Below are 19,737 nucleotides of genomic sequence, written 5' to 3' on the forward strand. Positions count from 1 at the left end.
GGAATCTGCGTGCTGGAGATCCAGGCCCTGCCCGGTGCCTTGGCTGCTCCACCCCAGATCCAGGCCCTGCCCGGTGCCTTGGCTGCTCCACCCCAGATCCAGGCCCTGCCCGGTGCCTTGGCTGCTCCACCCCAGATCCAGGCCCTGCCCGGTGCCTTGGCTGCTCCACCCCAGATCCAGGCCCTGCCCGGTGCCTTGGCTGCTCCACCCCAGATCCAGGCCCTGCCCGGTGCCTTGGCTGCTCCACCCCAGATCCAGGCCCTGCCCGGTGCCTTGGCTGCTCCACCCCAGATCCAGGCCCTGCCCGGTGCCTTGGCTGCTCCACCCCAGATCCAGGCCCTGCCCGGTGCCTTGGCTGCTCCACCCCAGAGGCAGGCCCTGCCCGGTGGGGTACCATGTTCCATCACTCCCCTCCGCCCCCGGTCTGGCTCCATAATTAATATGTTGTTGTATCGAAGTTGAAGCGTTTGCCTCCGAAGTGTCCCTCCTTGCGGCCCCCGCCCCGCCCGGCCAACCTTTACACCAGCCTGACCTCTGTATCATGTGAAGGTTGCTGTGGAAACTTGGCTCGCCCCCGAGTGAAAACATCTGCTTCCCTCGCAGGAGGACGAGTGAAAGGGGGGGGGGATGTATGTGTATCTGAGAGTGTGTGTGTGGGGGGGAAGTGTGTGTGTGTGTGTAGAGCAGGGGCCCTCTCCTCAGCTGGTTGCAGCCAGGCCCAGCGAGAGAGCCCTTCTCCTGTCCTGACGCACTGACCCCCACATTTATAACCCACTGCCAACAAGGCCACACGCCCACAGACCTGCTCCCCTCCATCACCGCCCCTCCCCCCTGCTGGGCCAGGGTGGTCACCACACCACTGTGAGGGCGCCTCATGTCTTGTCTTCCCCCGTTCACGGGCTGTCGAGAGGAGAGCAGGGAGAGAGGAGGAGGGAGGGAGGCATCTGGGGGTGCTCCCACAAAGTGGCGACTGTTGGAACGTTGACAGAAGCATCTGTCATCCCAGCCTTCACATCCTCACCTCCTGTCTGAGGCCTACACTCACTTCATCCCTCCCTCCATCCTCCCCTCCATCCTCCCCTCCATCCCTCCCTCCATCCTCCCCTCCATCCATCCCTCCCTCCATCCTCCCCTCCATCCTCCCCTCCATCCCTCCCTCCATCCTCCCCTCCATCCATCCCTCCCTCCATCCTCCCCTCCATCCCTCCCTCCATCCTCCCCTCCATCCATCCCTCCCTCTATCCTCCCCTCCATCCCTCCCTCCATCCTCCCCTCCATCCCTCCCTCCATCCTCCCCTCCATCCCTCCCTCCATCCCTCCCTTCCTCCATTCATCCTCCCCTCCATCCCTCCCTCCCTCCTCCGCTCCCTCCTCCCCTCCATCCATCCATCCATCCCTCCCTCCTCCCCTCCATCCCTCCCTCCATCTCCCCTCCCTCCCGCTCTCTCCATCCTCCCCTCCATCTCTCCCTCCGTCTCTCCACCATGCCTCCCTCCCTCCTTCTTCTTTCTCCATCTCAGTCGCTCTCTCTAGTTCTCTAGTAGACAGCTCTCGCACGCCTCCCTGAGTGAGCCCTCAGTCCTGTCCTGAACGCCAACACCAACGCCACAGTCATCTGGCTTCCAGTCATCTGGCTTCCAGTCATCTGGCTTCCACAGTCAAACACACACATCTGAGAAGAATCCCACTTCCTAAAGAAGGAGTGTAAAAAAAAACTAAACAATAGAATCTAAAGTCTTAAAGTTGTATATGTTTAGTTTTTTTTACATCCAAAAGTATTGCAGGATCCTTATTCTGGATAGAAAACTAGCAGTGACACTGCGTTGTACCCCCCTCCACCTCTGGGGCCATATGCTTGTTCTCTGTCGTGAACATTCAGACAAGCGTCCAGAATTACCAAGACAACTTCATAAACAAACACACCAGCCCTCCCTCTCCTCTAGGACCCCCCTCACCCCTACGGAGCTAATGAACATACTGACCTGCCTAGCGACCACTTCATCATCCTCCAATGGCACCCCCAGGCCACCCCCCCGATGGGCTGAAGGGTTGCCAGCGGCAACAGGAAGGATGCCAATCCACGGGCACGACTGACACACACACACACACAGTCTCAAGGACATCATCGCTCACTTAACTCTGGAAAGGTGCCCTTCACGCGACGCCCCAGACAAACACACTACACCCTCTTCCTCCAGGCAGGCCTCAAGCTTGCCTGCTCTGCTGCCCTCGTCTACCACTCAGAGGATGTGCGTCCCTCTCTCTCCCCCCCCCCTCTCCCTCCCCCCCCCCTCTCACCCTCTCCCTCTCTCTCTCCCTCCCCCCCCTCTCTCTCTCCCCCTCTCTCTCTCTCCCCCTCTCTCTCTCTCCCCCTCTCTCTCTCCCCCTCTCTCTTCCTCTCTACGTGAGATCAAGATCACCTCACAGAGCAGAGCAGGAGGGGGACACAGAGATGGAGGGATGGAGGACAGCAGGACATCCAGTCCCTGAGAGAGAGACGGGGGGAGTAGACGCTGTGCCAACATCTCGTCTGCCAGGGTGAAGGGTAGTCACCTTCCCTCCTCCCCTCTCCTCCCCTCCCTCCCCTCTGGTCGTGTGTGAGCGGGAGCCCCACAGAGCTGGCCAGGGTCCAACACTAAGGCCTCTCACCTCCCAGCCCAGGTAGAGCTCCTGGTGTCTCCTCCTCCCAGCGCTGCTGCTGCTGCTATTCCTGGTTCCTGGGGCGGCTCTCTCTCCTCTACTCTATTCACGCCCTCCTCCTCTCTCTCCTCGACTCTTATCACGCCCTCCTCCTCTCTCTCCTCTCCCCCCCCCTCCCCCCCTCTCCCCCTCTGTGGGGCCAGAGGGCTGATGAACCTGTCCTTCACATTCATCAGCCTCACCTCCTATTGTCTTCCACACAAATGTTAATGTGCTTGTCATACAGCATCTCTCCAACACACACACAGTCCTACGAGCTGTGGCCGTAAAGACAGGTCACCTTCATCACGCACAATCCTCCCTGCTGGGTTTCTTTCAGATGGAGAGAGAGAGGTACTGCCAGAGATTACTGAGGGAGGGGGAGAGAGAGACAGAGTGTGTGTGTGTGTGTGCATGTGTGTGTGTGTGAGTGAGGCCAATAAGGAAAAGTTAAAATAGGCCACAGAAGGCGGTGATAGCAGGTATTCTCTCTTGTAATGTTGGAGCCAGTAGAGGGCAGTAAGACAGTTTGGTTTGTTAAATCCATAGAAAACACACGGCGCACAAACCTAACTTGCCCACCAGATGTCGCCTTTTCACAGAAGTATTTCATACACACACGGGAAAGCAATTAAAAAACGCTAATTTAAAATAGCGAGATAAAACTATCAGGATTAAAATACTACCAAAAACACACTTATTCTGAATGTTGACCGACACTGTCCATCAGCGCCACAGTAACACACATTATAATGACAGAGATAATTGAGGACATTAATGTAGCAAAAAAAATACTAACTAACGTAACTATGAACGTAACTGCTCGCTACCGGAAGTCGTTGATTTGTCTTATGCAATATGCGGAAGTGATGCGTGCATAGTGGATTCTCTGGTGGATAGACGTATAGACATAACAGAGAATGTCTAATATAGAAAAGCACATATCCACTTTCTTTGAGGTACAAAACACAGAGTATGGTGAACTTGAGTTCACTTGACAAAGTTTGCTAAGGAAACTTTGAGAACAGGTCAGATGAATAGGGAATAAAGAAACAACGCCACAGCCTTCTCTGTTATAACATCCGTTGCATCAGATGCACAAAGCAGTAGAGAACCGTGACTCTTAAACCTTGGCCCTCTGACCCCAATTACTCGTCAGAAAAAACACGATACATCGCGCACAGCATTAGGCCGACATGAAATTGTGTTGGTCAGTACGCACTATTTGAGCCAGCCCTTACTGCACTCTTTACGGTCATTGTGCTTTATGAAGTTGAGTTGGTATATTTAGCCCACAGATTGACCAGTCATTCTGCACAACACTATAACATATAGGCTAGGCAAGGGCTCCAAAACAGTGGCACGGCGGCCGGAAGAAAATCAGTTGGCACGGCGGCCGGAAGAAAATCAGTTGGCACGGCGGCCGAAAGGTTTTTAAATAACATGGCCTACCTTTGATGATCTTTTCTGGAAAACAAAGTCCATTCATATGTCTTTTGGGATGAATTGGTTGATGGCTGGGTCATCAGAGCAGAATTATCAAGAGAGGAGGCATGATATCTTGATTGTTGTTGGACAGCTTTGGTGGGACTTGGTGGTGGGGGGGGGGGGAAGTCCATTATCCTGTCATTTTGGAAATAATTTTTTGATTTCTTGGGTCACGCAACTTTTAATTTAAAATGTCCTCCTATAATGTAGCCTAATTGTAATTGTCCCCCTCGCGTCTTCCATTGTGAAGTGAACGAACAAGCTAACATTAGAGCTAACTAGTTTATCAGCTTCAAACAGGGCTGCCAACTTTTCAAAAAAACTCCAACGAGACGACATTTCACGTGTGTTGGCGTTGCCTTTGACAGTGTTTAACGGCCAATGCGTGACAGTTGTAAACATGTATTTCCTCATTTGTACAACTGTTTGTATCGAACTTTTTTTACAGTGCAGCCAGAGAATGTCTAATAAAGTGATTGAGTTCCCCACAGCTGGTGGAACCTGTCATAAAATTAGCGATCACAAAGCCCACCTCTTTAGAGGGAAGATATGATTGGTCAATTTCAGCGTGGAAATTTCAAATGGAAATTAGCAGAGAACTTGTCTTTACTCTTGTCTATGGATAGACGGGCTTTGATTTAAGCAAAGTAGGCGAATGCAAGTTAAGGTGGAAATGTCAGTTGGTCTTCCGTCAACGTGCCAAGCGTTTCGGTCATGAAGGCAAAATGTCCTTTTAAAATTTCCCTTTAAAATGATTAAGAATTTGAATAATTATGTACCAGCAGCATATATAAATATTTTGATGTGTATACACTTTTCATACTTTTCATTGGTTTGGCGGCCCACCTGTATTCCATTAGCAGACCACTAGCGGGCAGCGGCCCACAGGTTGGGAATTGCTGTAGATTATGTTTATGATGGTGGTATCATATCAAGGGCAGAGATTTGGTCTCAGCTTTGGACACTGGCAGGGTCGAAAATATCAATGCTGTTGAGATCAAACGAAATACTAATTTGAGGCTTTATTATTTCCTGGCGTATTTAGTAGTTTACCGTGTCAGACGACAGCTCTCTTTATGCAAGTCAAGATTCATGAAGTGTTTTTGACTCAGCCACTTCAGAATAATAAATGACATAAGCTTTTCTCGCAGGCTCGAAGGCGCATTGGTTAATTTGGAAATGTATTTTTCACTTTTCTGGGCGACGAACAATAATACGAATGAGTTTTGCAAATATATTGTGCAAAGTATTTTGGGGGGAATCGATACAAATTGCAGCACAAAGGAGTTGCTAAAATATTGGTGGGGACAGTTTTGTAATCTCAAAATATTGGTGGGGACTAGTACCTAGCACCCCCCCCCCCCCCCCTAACCCTAGCCTACACCTAAGGATGGGAGTGTTTTGAACGTTTAATTCTTCACTTTTTGGATGAGCTGTTCGCATTGAAGTATGTTCAAAAAGATCTGGGGGGCCAGTTCAAAAGGCTGGATGGTAGGCCTACTGCTGGATTTTTCAATATCAGAAGTCGATGTTGATCGAAAGTGGGTGTAGCCTATATGTTGGCACAGCTTTTACAAAGTTGTTTTTGTTGAGTTTAATGTGAAGCTTGTATAGCCTATATTTGTATTTAAATGTGAAGACGTCACTTTGCAATCTTTAGCAGGTGGAACTAATGATATCAACTTGGTGCTTTGGAAGTTGACAAGGCTATAGCCTACCTCATAGCACTTGTTGAGGTAACGTTGCAGTTTCATGTTGAGTTATTTTGATTTGACATATACAATTTGTAATTTTAGACATGAACGTTGTTTAAACGGCATTGTTTAATTTGTAATGGCTGCACATACAAGCAGATTCGCTTCGCAGCATCAGCACCAGTTTTAGAAAGTTATTTTTGCGTAGTGTAGCTTAAACTTTACCGGGCCTATGATACCATACCTCACAATGAAATAATTTGCTTTTGTGGATTTATAGTACCTATTAAACCAAAACTTTTGTCATGCTAAATAAGATTGGAAAAAAAAACTTCGATATAAAATAAAATTTAATTTCCTGCTTTGAGCGGGCGTCCCCTCCGTAGAAGGCTATAGTGGTACGTCCCGTTATCGTGCCGCGCGGGAGCAGGAAAGCGTGTGCAGAAGCAGCTCGCGAACAGGACCGTACAGTGGTAAACGTTACATTCCTGCAATGTTTTGTCGACGTGAGAGATAAATATGTGAATACGTATAGCTCAGCTCATAGTTGACAACGTGCATGTTTTTGTAAATGTGTAATTATTGTGTAAAACGCTTTATTTTTGAGGAGGCGCAGCAAGTGGCTAGCACTTGATGTTTTCATCCCGGAAAATAACGCTAGCAACATAACAATCCGAACCAAACCGTGTTTGTTACTGTTCGCTGCATTGCTACATATTGACAAGCTAACTTAAAGTTGAATGTACAAGGATATGATTGATACATTAATCTACACCGAGTTTAAACACATTATGCCGTATGAATGAAAATGTCCACGTTTCGGTTCTGAACGCAATAATGGGAAGGATTAAGCAACTACCCAACTATTTACACACCCACAATGTAGTCACAACTTTACTCATACGGTAGTGCCAACAAAAGTTTAATTCGACTACCAATGTCCGGGTTGTTCGAACGTTACAGTATCTTGAAGTCATTTAGGTGTGGGTCGATGATGCGTTGTCGTTTCGTTTGTACAGTGTTGTCAAGAAAATGGCACGGGACTTCAAACCAGGTGACCTGATTTTTGCCAAGATGAAGGGATATCCCCACTGGCCTGCCAGAGTGAGTCTCGACGTTCTCCATCCATCCACCCACCCACAATTTACATCTCTGTCTCACTCTCCATCTCCCTCTCTCTCCTTCTCCCAGATTGATGAAGTTCCAGATGGAGCTGTAAAACCTTCCAACATAAAGTTCCCAATCTTCTTCTTTGGAACCCACGAAACGTGAGTAGTTGTAGTTTAGCTATTCATTTGTTTGCATGTCTGTTTACTATATTATTTTGGTGTTGCCTGTCATTGGCAAACGACAAAGAAAACATACACTTTCACTGACTGACTACATTTAGCAGACGCTTTTATCTAAAGCAACGTTCAAATATTGCATATAGAAAACATTGCCGAAGATCAAGGATCAGAAAGGCAGAGTTGTAACAGTATTTCGGTGGTCAGAATCAAGTAACAGTCCTGTATTTCCTAGGCACATCACAAAGTAAGCACATCTTAGCTAACAGACATGGTGTGCAGTTTACAATTGGGAGCCAAAGAAGTGGTTCAGACCAAAACAAACGGTACTCTTTCATCCAACAAAGCACAGAAAAGCTAGGACCATACATGCCCAGTTGCTAATTAGTTGCTGTTACTTTTACTAGTTGACGATCTGCCTCTTCTGTTGTTCCAGAGCATTCCTGGGGCCCAAAGATATCTTCCCCTACCTGCCCAACAAGGACAGGTATGCCAGGCCCAACAAGAGGAAGGGCTTCAACGAGGGGCTCTGGGAGATCGAGAACAACCCCCAAGTGGAGCTCAACGGACCCAAGGTACTCCACCCTCCTCCATCTCCACCCTCCTCCATCTTCACCCTCTTCCATCTTCACCCTCCTCCATCTTCACCCTCCTCCATCTCCACCCTCCTCCATCTTCACCCTCCTCCATCTCCACCCTCCTCCATCTCCACCCTCCTCCATCTTCACCCTCCAGTCCTCCATCTTCACCCTCCAGTCCTCCATCTCCACCCTCCTCCATCTCCACCCTCCTCCATCTCCACCCTCCTCCATCTTCACCCTCCAGTCCTCCATCTTCACCCTCCAGTCCTCCATCTCCACCCTCCTCCATCTCCACCCTCCTCCATCTTCACCCTCCTCCATCTTCACCCTTCTCCATCTCCATTGTTTGTTTATTGTTGCTGTGGTGTTTGTTTGTTTTCCTAGATGATGCCGTCTGACTCGATGACAGAGCAGGATTCTGACAGCAATCCAGAACTGGACGAGGATGGAGATAAGAAGAAATCTAAAGTAAGTTCATTCATACTCTATCTCTCTCTCTCTCTCTCTCTCTCTCTCTCTCTCTCTCAGTATCTTTGTCTCTCGGTCTCATGTGGGTCAGGAAAACCAAAGGTTTATCCTCCCAGAGCCCACACAGTTCTTACAGTAACAACCAGGAATGACTGACATGTATCAATCTGTTTTCTGCGCTAGCTGTTCAGAGCGCGGGAACCAGTCTAAACCTGATTCTCTTAAGACCCTTCGATTCCCCCACATCTGATGGTCAACTGGTTGCTAGGCAGAATTAACCCCCCCCCCCCGATGCCCCTGTGTTTGGTACATTCAGGGTTCGAGCGGGGAGGCAGAGCGAGATAATGAGGAGGAGGAAATGGAGGAGGAAGTTGTCATGGAGGTCTCTGAACCCGGGCCTCAGGGCCAGGATGTACGTACAATGCATGACGGGATTTGTAGTTTGGGGACCCGCCTACTTTGAGAAACAAAGGCATGCGAGACCCGGGGTGGTGTGGTCTCTCTGTGGTGCTGGGCCTGGTACTGGGTTGGTCTCTCTCTGGTGCTGGTCCTGGGCTGGTCTCTCTGTGGTGCTGGGCCTGGTCCTGGGCTGGTCTCTCTCTGGTGCTGGGCTTGGTACGGGCTGGTCTCTCTCTGGTGCTGGGCTTGGTACTGGGCCGGTCCCTCTCTGGAGCTGGGCCTGGTACGGGCTGGTCTCTCTCTGGTGCTGGTCCTGGTCCTGGGCTGGTCTCTCTCTGGTGCTGGGCCTGGTCCTTGGCTGGTCCCTCTCTGGTGCTGGGCTGGTCTCCTTGTGGTGCTCTCTAGGTCTAGCTAAAAAATACTTGAATCACGTTGAAATGAATGAGGCTTTCAATGTGCTCTGGTTAAGAAGCATGACATGCCTGTGCTGCCTGCTAGTCTTGAGTGGTTTTTAACTCCACCTCTTCCATTATCACACTGTCCAACATTTGATCTACATCCACATTGAGGTTTACTTTTGGTGTAACTTGATAATGTTGTGAATTTAGTTTATTCATGAATTGACATGATTAATGAACACAGCTGTCTGTGCACAAGGCCTCCTGCTTCTCGTGGCATCTCACGTTTATTCTTTTATGATTAATAAATCGACGAGGTTCCATTCTGTGTGCATGGCTGTCTGCCGTGGTGTCCTTTCAGCCTCAGACAAGGTGAACAGTGAGTCATTCTGTCAGTGTTCAGACAAGGTGAACAGGGAGTCATTCTGTCAGTGTTCAGACAAGGTGAACAGTGAGTGTGATTTTGTTCACACTTGGTTTTCTTAACACATGTTTCTGATCACCATTTCTTGCTTGAAAATGAAGATGTGTGTATTACTTAAACATACTTTTCTGGCACTCTCTCGATGTCTCAAACACAGGAAACTAGTCATGGCTGAAGGCGTCAGCCATATTTGTTGCAGTACGGTAACCGTCAACTAGATGGTGCAAGAGGCTGTTCTAAGCCACTACTAATAAAACGATTTTCAGTCAAACCTTCTTTTGAAATTTGGGAGAAAGATAAACAAAATATCCCCAAATGTTTTACTTCACACCCATATCATGTGACACATCCCCTTAGTCTGGTCCGCTCCTGGTGGAAGCAGCTAGTCATGGGTGTCATTTCCTGTGTTGTGGGTCACTTCCTGGGTCATTGGTCTGACTTCTGGGTCACGGGTCTGACTTCCTGGGTCATGGGTATGACTTCCTGGGTCACCTCCTGGGTCATGGGTATGACTTCCTGGGTCACCTCCTGGGTCATGGGTCTGACTTCCTGGGTCATGGGTCTGACTTCCTGGGTCATGGGTCTGACTTCCTGGGTCATGGGTGTGTCTCGTCCCTCCAGGACCCCCCCGGTCAGGAGGACATGCACCACCCCACCAGGGGGGGGAGGAAGAAGAAGGGGTAGATTATGATCACTTCCTGGGGGGAGGGGGGGGAGGGGTCACACACGGGGAATGGAGTCAACAACAGATAAAGGCCTACCAAAGCACACACACACGCTGCAGCACGCACACACACACTTCCCTGCAGCTCCAGGTGATGAAATGTGTGTGTTTCCTTTCTCTAGAGTGAAGCCGACCAGGACTCAGACAAAGAGGATGCACCCGCCAGCCCTTCAGGTGTGTGCGTGTGTGTGTTCAGCTTTTGGTTGATTTTGTCTTGGTTGGTGGTGGTGGAGGGGCAGGAGTGGTCTATAAAACTGATAGGTGTGTGTGTGTGCTCCCCAGGTAAGCGCAGAGGGAGGAAGCCCAAGACTGACAAGATGACCTCACTGCAGGATCTCCACGGCTCAGGAAGTGATATGTACGTTCACGCATACACACACACACACACGTTGTAAGTTGTTCAGTTGGTGGCTGATTTGATCTGTCCCAGTGTTGCTGTGTTGGGCCTGAGGATCTGAAAGATGTGTGTGTGTATGCTGTGTGTGTGGGTGTTTCTGTGTGTGTATGCTGTGTGTGTCCTTAGGGAGTCTGCGGAGTCTGACAGGAAGAGGAAGCGCGCGGCGGACGAGCGGTCCAGGAGAGGGGAAGAAGAGAGGAGGAGGAGGAGGGATGAGGGCAGAGCCAGGGATGAGGGCAAGGAGCCAGACGCTAAGAGGAAGAGACAGACCAAGGAGGAGAGCTCGTCCGAGGATGACGAGGTGAGGGGAGATTCTAGGACTCATCCCTGTTAGTGGACTGAACCCTGCTAGTGGACTCATCCCTGTTAGTGGACTGAACCCTGCTAGTGGACTCATCCCTGTTAGTGGACTGAACCCTGCTAGTGGACTCATCCCTGTTAGTGGACTGAACCCTGCTAGTGGACTCATCCCTGTGGTGTGTGTGTGTGTGTGTGTGTGTGTGAGCTGCAGGTCAGAGGTCGCAGGCGGCAGCACAACACGGAGGAGAAAGACGAGGGGAGGAGACGCAAGCAGGACGAGGGGAGAGAGTACGTGTGGGAGGGGAACTGTGGTGGATGTGTGTTGTGGGTGTATATGTGGTGTGTGTGTCATGTGACCAGCTGTTTCCTACCTTCAGACCAGGCAAAGATGAAGGGAAGAAAGGAGACGGAGAGAGGAAAGACAAGAAAAAAGGTGAGATATTGTTATTATTCATATTGGTATTATTCATATTGTTGTTATTCATATTGTTATCATTCATATTGTTATTATTCATATTGGTATCATTATGAACACACTGGTGCACACAGTGTAATCCGTGTTCATGACGCACCCACAGTTCAGTCTCACAGATGCCCCATTGCCACATAATAAGCCATTTAGCGTTAATGAGACTAGGTGCGTTAGCATGGTTTCCCACAGAAAATGTGTTGGTCAAGGTGGTAGGGTGAGATTTGCTGATGGACCGGGGGTGGGGGGGGGTTCTCCTCCAAAAATGAAGTTCTCTAGAGAAGGGAGACTGCTGTTCGAATGAAAGGGAGAAAACTGGCGGAAACGCAGGTATTTTTAATTTTTATTAACGTAGTCAAGGCGGTAGGCGTGTGTTGTTAAGGCGGCCGCCTTAATGCAAAGTGCTGCGAGAAACCCTGTGCGTTAGGTTTGTCAACACTGGTGCGCACCGTGGGGGTTGTGAATCACAGCTGTTTGATTTAAACGTTGTCTTGTTTCACGCAGAAATACCCACCGAATCACGGCTGCAGAGGTTGCATGGAGAAATCAAAATCTCTCTGAAGATTGACAACCCGGTAAACATGAAACGTCAGCTCTGTGTTGCGTGAGGTTTAGTCTGGTGAGGAAGAAGACTGACTCTGTGAGGAAGAAGACTGACTGAGAGGAAGAAGACTGACTGAGAGGAAAAAGGAGGAAGACTGGCAGACTGAGTGTCTGTCTGACTGGGAAGCTGACTGCTTGTTAAACAGCTCTCTGTGTCTCTGTCTCTCTGTGTGTGTGTGTCAGGATGTGAACAAGTGTCTTGCAGCGCTGGATGAGTTAGGCTCTCTGCAGCTGAACACACAGCACCTGCAGAAGCACAGCGAGCTCATCGCCACCCTCAAGAAGGTACCCAACACACACACACCCTCTCACACACCTACTCATACTCAAACTCCATTCCTTCCCACTTTCAAACACTTTTCAATTCAAGTCTAGATTAATGTGTGTATTTTCTAAACAATCTTATGAAGAGGCCTGTTAATATCTGTGTGTGTGTCTGGTGTGAGTGTAGATCCGGCGGTTCAAGGCTAGCCAGGATGTGATGGACAAGGCCAGCATGCTGTATAACAAGTTCAAGAGCATGTTCCTGGTGGGGGAGGGAGAGCAGGCGCTGGCCCAGGTGCTCTGCAGGTCCACCAGCGAACAGAAGCAGTACGAGGAGGCCAAGAAGGGAGCCCTGAGGAGGGCAGAGCTGGCCAGGGAAGGAGGTGAGGAGGGGAGGGAGGGGAGGGGAGGTGAGGAGGGCAGAGCTGGCCAGGGAAGGAGGTGAGGAGGGGAGGGAGGGGAGGGGAGGTGAGGAGGGCAGAACTGGCCAGGGAAGGAGGTGAGGAGGGGAGGGAGGGGAGGGGAGGTGAGGAGGGCAGAGCTGGCCAGGGAAGGAGGTGAGGAGGGGAGGGAGGGGAGGTGAGGAGGGCAGAGCTGGCCAGGGAAGGAGGTGAGGAGGGGAGGGAGGGGAGGGGAGGTGAGGAGGGCAGAGCTGGCCAGGGAAGGAGGTGAGGAGGGGAGGGGAGGTGAGGAGGGCAGAGCTGGCCAGGGAAGGAGGTGAGGAGGGGAGGGAGGGGAGGGGAGGTGAGGAGGGCAGAGCTGGCCAGGGAAGGAGGTGAGGAGGGGAGGGAGGGGAGGGGAGGTGAGGAGGGCAGAGCTGGCCAGGGAAGAAGGTGAGGAGGGGAGGGAGGGGAGGGGAGGTGAGGAGGGCAGAGCTGGCCAGGGAAGGAGGTGAGGAGGGGAGGGAGGGGAGGGGAGGTGAGGAGGGCAGAGCTGGCCAGGGAGGAGGTGAGGAGGGGAGGGAGGGGAGGGGAGGTGAGGAGGGCAGAGCTGGCCAGGGAAGGAGGTGAGGAGGGGAGGGAGGGGAGGGGAGGTGAGGAGGGCAGAGCTGGCCAGGGAAGGAGGTGAGGAGGGGAGGGAGGGGAGGGGAGGTGAGGAGGGCAGAGCTGGCCAGGGAAGGAGGTGAGGAGGGGAGGGAGGGGAGGGGAGGTGAGGAGGGCAGAGCTGGCCAGGGAAGGAGGTGAGGAGGGGAGATGAGGAGGGGAGGGGAGGTGAGGAGGGCAGAGCTGGCCAGGGAAGGAGGTGAGGAGGGGAGATGAGGAGGGGAGGGGAGGTGAGGAGGGGAGATGAGGAGGGGAGGGAGGGGCAGGGGACGGAGCCCTGAGGAGGGCAGAGCTGGGGGTGGGAGGGTGTGGAGGAGAGTGTGTAACTAGATCACCAGTGGTGAGAGCAGCAGATCCAAGGCCTGCAGACATGACTGCTGTGACCTCTAATCCTCAGGAGAGAGAGAGATGCGTCTGACGAGCAGAAAATCTCTGTTTTCACGGCCAAAGCATCATGTGAGTCTGTCTGAGTTGGGAGATAATGCCAGCTTTTAAATGAAGGGTGTGTGTGTGTGTGTCTTCCCCCAGATAACAAGATGACTAACGGGGACACGTGTCCAGATGATGAGAAGCAGGAGGCAGACACACCTGCAGACCCCTCCCCAGGAGACAGGTCAGACACACACACACACACACTGGATTTAATCACTGGGAGTGAATCATCAAAATCCACTCTTTTTGTTGTCGTCTTTGTGTAAGTATTAGTTGTACGACATTGGCTGTACAGTAGTAGCCATACTGTGTTCCTGTAGTGTTAGCTAAACAGTATGAATACCCTACCGTGAGGGTTCCAACCTGTGTTCCTCTAGTGTTAGCTAAACAGTATGAATACCCTACCGTGAGGGTTCCAACCTGTGTTCCTCTAGTGTTAGCTAAACAGTATGAATACCCTACCGTGAGGGTTCCAACCCGTGTCCCTGTAGTGTTAGCTAAACAGTATGAATACCCTACCGTGAGGGTTCCAACCTGTGTTCCTGTAGTGTTAGCTAAACAGTATGAATACCCTACCGTGAGGGTTCCAACCTGTGTTCCTGTAGTGTTAGCTAAACAGTATGAATACCCTACCGTGAGGGTTCCAACCTGTGTTCCTCTAGTGTTAGCTAAACAGTATGAATACCCTACCGTGAGGGTTCCAACCTGTGTTCCTGTAGTGTTAGCTAAACAGTATGAATACCCTACCGTGAGGGTTCCAACCTGTGTTCCTCTAGTGTTAGCTAAACAGTATGAATACCCTACCGTGAGGGTTCCAACCTGTGTTCCTCCACAGTGCTGCTGCTGTCCAGCAGGAGGGGATCTGAAGACACCAGGCGTGGCTTCGCTGCTGCGCTGGAGAGATCTGGCTCCGCTGCTCGCTGGAAACTTTTCAAATACTTTATCTAGGTTTGATTGAGGCTGCCTGGCATCATCGGAATGCTCCCCAATGCTGCAGGATTCCATCTGGAGTCAGAGCAAGTCCAGGATTCCATCTGGAGTCAGAGGCAGTCCAGGATTCCATCTGGAGTCAGAGGCAGTCCAGGATTCCATCTGGAGTCAGAGGCAATCCAGGCCATCTCAAGCTTCTGGGAAAGTATTTAAATGGATTTTGAACACAGCTGTGACTGGAGATCTGGTGTTTTTGCGCCCAACTGACTGTTAGAATAACGACTTCCTGGATTCATTAGTAGAGGGTCAAGGTTGGAGTTTCTGTGTGTTGTTTCTAAGCAGAAGCCCCACCTCTCAACGTGAGGAGTGTAGTGTAGGCTTGGCTCCACAGACAGCACTGCTCAAGCCTGGGATCCCAAGTTTACACCACTGCCTCTTGGTTACACAACCTCCAATCCCTCAAGATTTAGAGTGGATCTCTAGAGCAACATGTATATTAGATGTAGATTTTGTTTGTTTCTTTATTTAGTGTCCACTAAAGGATCTTAAAACGCACATTTTGTAATCGGTTGGATTACAGTTCTATCATATCTTTAGTTTCGTCTCGTTTTTACCTCAGACACCTGTTTTGAGTTAGTGAAACTAGATATGCTTAGTTTCTCATTTGCATTCTAATCCATACTGACATTTCTTTGACTAGATGCACATACTTCTAATCCACTGTTGCACATAAAGGATATTCTACTCTTCTAGGTTTGCCAAAGTTTATTCTGCCAAGAAAGTGCTTTTTTTTCTTGAACTTTTGTCTTTTAAAGTTGTCCGTTCTTGTAAATATGAACATGTTCATTTGTGTCTTAAAACCTCTTGTATCTGGGTCCATTAAATAAAGCAGTGGTTCAGATATATTGGTGGTTTCATGTCATAGCAGGAAATGATCGGTCATGTGCCTGTTCTCTCCACACAACCCGGGGGGGGTTATTTGTATTGGACCCGCTCAATGTCACTGGGTTTTCACATCCTGTAAACAGAAGTTTTACTTTTTCACAACCATATTGTAAGTTCTAAAATCGACTTCTTCAGAGTTCAAAAACAGCACGGAAACTGGTAAGTCTTGATGCAAGTCAGTTTAATTCAGCTCAACACGCCATATTAAACAAGAAGGTTCCAGGGAACGATGTGAACCTTTTTTACACTTTATATCCAACAAATCTTTACCCCAAAATATGACACTGTTGGCCTATGTCATGAATCTTATAACATCCTATTTGTCCTCATCTACTCCTGCAGAGTTTGGGGGACTTTACCATGTTGCCAACTTTTTCCTACGACACTCTAAAGACACTCCCTAGTCTCATCTTAAACCCAACATGCAAGACAATAGTTTATTATGGGAATAAAATAAGTGAACAGTTTCATGCATGGCACAAAATGGCAGAAATTATTATTTTTTAATCAACATTCCAACTGGAACAAATATCAGCTTCAATATACAAAAACAAAATAATAGTTTTTAAGAAACTAGAACTGCTCGGAGGGAGGAGGGAGCTCTCCAGTCAGGCTCAGCTGAAGACTGCAGGGCAGATGTGTTAGGCTCAACTGAAGACTGCAGGGTCTACGTAGACGTGTCAGGCTCAGCTGAAGACGGCAGGGTCTACGTAGACGTGTCAGGCTCAGCTGAAGACTGCAGGGTCTACGTAGACGTGTCAGGCTCAGCTGAAGACTGCAGGGTCTACGTAGACGTGGCAGGCTCAGCTGAAGTCTGCAGGGTAGACGTGTCAGGCTCAACTGAAGACTGCAGGGTCTACGTAGACGTGGCAGGCTCAGCTGAAGACTGCAGGGTAGACGTGTCAGGCTCAGCTGAAGACTGCAGGGTCTACGTAGACTTGTCAGGCTCAGCTGATGACGGCAGGGTCTACGTAGACGTGTCAGGCTCAGCTGAAGACGGCAGGGTCTACGTAGACGTAGGCGTTGAAGTCGGCAAGCTTGCGTCCCTTCTTGTCATAGTGCAGCATCCTAAAGCACTTGTCACAGAACAGACATGGGTCTGACAGGGCCAGCTGGTCGCTGGTGGTGAGCCACCTGAAACGGAACACAGTCAACCTTGAGCCTTATTTACTCAGGTACAGATTGAGGACTTTTGACTGCAGATAAAGATCTCATGTTCAAATTCCCCTATTTGTCACTTGATAGAAACGCATGCTAAATGAACACATTATTTACAGTGGCCTGGGATAAAATTTCCATTGGTTACCCATGAGCCTTTGCAGGAGTAAACGGCTGCTGTATTGAGCCCAGATGAGCCGTACCTGGCAATGTAAATGTTGCAGACAGCACACTTGTTGGTGTGGACCAGGTTCTTGTGAGTCTGAAGGGGGTACATCTTCCTGTCCAGGCAGTCATCCATGTGAGCACACCTGGAAACAACCACAACCATTTGAAGGAAAACTATATTCAAGAACATCTCTAGAACAACTTCTAGGAAGTCCCACTCGTGACGCCTGGTGAAAGGGAATTGGGTTGTTGAAAACAAGACTTGGCCTGACTCCTGTCCCTCAGAACTGTATTTCCATATCCAGTCATTGGTTTTAAAGCCACAAGGGTTTCCGGAAGTACCCTTTTTCCACACTTAGAATATGCCGTGCTTTTTATTCTTGCCTTACAAACGCAAAAGAACCGAGTTGCATTCTCTAAACTTTATTGCTTTTAAAATATTTATCTGTAATTAAAATCCCACACCCCCAACCAAAGAAAACGTTGAGAACATTTTTAACTCGGGCCTTGTTCCCGTGACAACGGCGCAGACTGACCTGATGTCGGTGATGAGGACTAGGTGCTCGCAGTCTCCCTGGTGACAGTACAGGTAGGGATAGCCCACCTTCACCTTCAGGTCACTGAACTTAGTGTCCTCCATCTTTGCTTGGCTGAATGAGGGGAAGTCACGAGTCTTGGCCCACTCAATGGTGGTTCTGTCAGAGAGGAGGAGGAGAGAACGTCATGTAAAGCCAGATGTCACTTAGGGTTGTAGTGTTTCCACTTCATAAAACCAAAAAGGTTTGACACAGTCTGTGGTCTGCCCTACTCTGCGAGCCTCTTAAGACACACAGCTTTCAGTCAGAAGATAAGAGAGCTGTTAACCTCACCTCATAAAAAGTGTGAGACAGAATGAGAGCAGTGAGTGCGATTAAGTCTGACATTTTATGGGTGTTAGAATCTAACCGTGGCCCATTACAAGGAAGAAACGATGGGGTTCTCTGAGTTCTCTGAGCATGTGTCACCTTCAGGTTATGCCAAAGGGTCTAGTACCACAATGGACCCCTGTGTTGTGTGTGTGTGTGTGTGAGAGAGAGTCAAGGCTACCCAGGGGCATACATTCCAGCACTGGTCATCTGAACCCTGATATCTGGAGGATTCTGACCTGTCAAAGCAGGGTTTAGGTTGCAAGTATTGTGTGGCCGAAATCAAATTCACCTTAAGTCTTTGATAGTCGTGTGGGACCGTCTGACAGGGGCGGGGCATAGACGCAGGGCTACTTACGCGCTGATGTCCTGGCACTCTGGAAAGCGCATGTCGTTGTAGAACACATGCTCAAAGTAAAAGTAGGCTGATTTGTGATGATCCTGAAATGAAACCGTTATCATTATGATCAAAACAATTGAAGTGTTGTCTTGTGGTTTTCCTCCTGCTTGGACTGTTTGACCGGGATCATGCTAATCAGTTCGCTAAAGGAGGCCAAATCCTGTCTGTATGTGTCTGTGTATCTGTGTGTGTCTGTGCGTGTGTAACCACCTTGCTGACGAAGTCGGGCGCCATGTCCGGGGTGTTGCTCAGCTCCCCGAACACGTGCAGGTCGCTAACACACCCCACAGCGTCTCTAAGGTCTGTCAGGTAGTGAGAGCCCAGCATCTGCAGGGTGGCGTGCGGCCGCACCGCGTTATACTGCAACAGACACATGCTTGACTACAGTAGGCCTACATACACTGCAGCAGATTACCAACCTGTGGGCCGCTTGGGTCATACAGGTGGGCCGCAAAGTGGAACATATCAGAAATGGCTCCACTACAGTACACTACACTACAGTACATTACACTACAGTACATTACACTACACTACATTACACTACAGTACATTAAACTACACTACACTACATTACACTACAGTAGATAATAGAATGGTGAAACTGGAATAGTAGGGAGGAGTGAAAATGGCTGCTCACTCTTTCGAAGGTGGCTGTTTGATAAACCCGGATGCTCAGGATGATTTCCCCCTCGGGCACAAGGTCTGCGAGGTCGTCCGGCTTCTTACAAAGAGCGATGGACTCCTGAAGTTCACACACACAAATGAAAATGAACATTCTGTCAAAAAAGTGTCTGTGCATACATGTAAGGGGTGGGAGGTTGAGGAAGGACTGACCAGTTGTTCTTCATAAATGTGACTTCGATTCGTCTTATCGATGTTCAAGCTGTTTTTGTAATCCTCTTTCTTTTTCCTCTGGCTACATTGAGACAGAAACAACAAACAATGATCATATTGTGGGGGTGATGATGAAGAGACCATGTTACATCCCTAATAAATATGCACTTAGATGGGAAATATGTGGAACTGGTAATGAGTTAGTAAAATCTTAGCTAGGCTACATAAGTGTTTGGAGAGTGGTGTCTGGAGGAACAGCTGTAGTTTCGGGGGATTCATCTTCGGGGTGACAGCGAAGTGAGTCTACGCTGAAGAGATGAGACAGGAAAGAAACGGTTATATCTTTGGCACTTTTATATCGCTTATCGATTAGGGAGAGGCAATATAGCAGGGCATGTACACAGTATAATAGTTATTCCAGCTCATTAAAATAAGTTAGCACACCTGCAGATGGATTTTAGTTCATCAAAAGTCTCAGTAGCGATTCCAAACTCCTTTGCGAACTCTTCATCAAAAGCAACTGGGTCATTTTGCTGGTATGAATAGTTAACCGTGTCCAACCTAGTAAGCCACTCGTTTTGAAAAGATCCGATATGAAATCGTTTGGTGTTTATGTCTTTAAATTCATCTACTGGGATGTTTTCGTTCACCTTCGACTTTCCTTTCGCCGCCATTTTATTCAACGCTCACAGAGGGGCAGGGTTTGCGCAAGTTTGTTGAGGTAGGGGAACCATGGGAAATGTAGTGT

General features: G+C 49.3%; 3 protein-coding genes across 5 annotated transcripts in view; 2 read left to right on the forward strand and 1 right to left on the reverse strand.

Moving 5' to 3' along the window:
- cxxc4 (CXXC finger 4) overlaps window positions 1–615 on the forward strand; it is a 9,776-nt gene extending 9,161 nt beyond the window's left edge. Inside the window, exons 3-4 of the mRNA XM_047045377.1 lie at window positions 19–390; window positions 604–615. Of these exons, the coding sequence (XP_046901333.1) occupies window positions 19–390; window positions 604–615 (384 nt within the window). The remainder of the gene's footprint in view (window positions 1–18; window positions 391–603) is intronic.
- A 5,657-nt stretch (window positions 616–6,272) lies between these two features.
- Window positions 6,273–15,482, forward strand: psip1a (PC4 and SFRS1 interacting protein 1a). Of its 2 annotated transcripts, XM_047045748.1 has the most exons (16): window positions 6,273–6,334; window positions 6,881–6,965; window positions 7,053–7,129; window positions 7,584–7,722; window positions 8,113–8,196; window positions 8,513–8,608; window positions 10,264–10,315; window positions 10,424–10,499; window positions 10,665–10,839; window positions 11,050–11,126; window positions 11,216–11,271; window positions 11,812–11,882; window positions 12,094–12,195; window positions 12,362–12,557; window positions 13,746–13,830; window positions 14,485–15,482. In XM_047045748.1, the coding sequence occupies exons 2-16, from the start codon at window positions 6,894–6,896 to the stop codon at window positions 14,513–14,515; spliced, it is 1,389 nt and encodes a 462-aa protein (XP_046901704.1). In that variant the 5' UTR covers window positions 6,273–6,334; window positions 6,881–6,893; the 3' UTR covers window positions 14,516–15,482. The 2 variants fall into 2 exon arrangements, with proteins under 2 accessions (XP_046901704.1, XP_046901705.1); XM_047045749.1 differs by lacking the exon at window positions 8,513–8,608.
- Window positions 15,483–15,688: 206 nt separating this feature from the next.
- On the reverse strand, window positions 15,689–19,677 carry snapc3 (small nuclear RNA activating complex, polypeptide 3). Of its 2 annotated transcripts, XM_047045005.1 has the most exons (9): window positions 19,434–19,671; window positions 19,214–19,297; window positions 18,990–19,071; window positions 18,793–18,897; window positions 18,366–18,515; window positions 18,114–18,196; window positions 17,387–17,545; window positions 16,886–16,993; window positions 15,689–16,658 (listed from the first exon to the last, which is right to left on the reverse strand). In XM_047045005.1, the coding sequence occupies exons 1-9, from the start codon at window positions 19,661–19,663 to the stop codon at window positions 16,511–16,513; spliced, it is 1,149 nt and encodes a 382-aa protein (XP_046900961.1). In that variant the 5' UTR covers window positions 19,664–19,671; the 3' UTR covers window positions 15,689–16,510. The 2 variants fall into 2 exon arrangements, with proteins under 2 accessions (XP_046900961.1, XP_046900962.1); XM_047045006.1 differs by having other exon boundaries at window positions 18,990–19,292; window positions 19,434–19,677.
- Between the last annotated feature and the right edge of the window lie 60 nt (window positions 19,678–19,737).

The sequence above is a fragment of the Hypomesus transpacificus genome, chromosome 22 (genome assembly GCF_021917145.1).
Source record: "Hypomesus transpacificus isolate Combined female chromosome 22, fHypTra1, whole genome shotgun sequence".
Taxonomy (NCBI): domain Eukaryota; kingdom Metazoa; phylum Chordata; class Actinopteri; order Osmeriformes; family Osmeridae; genus Hypomesus; species Hypomesus transpacificus.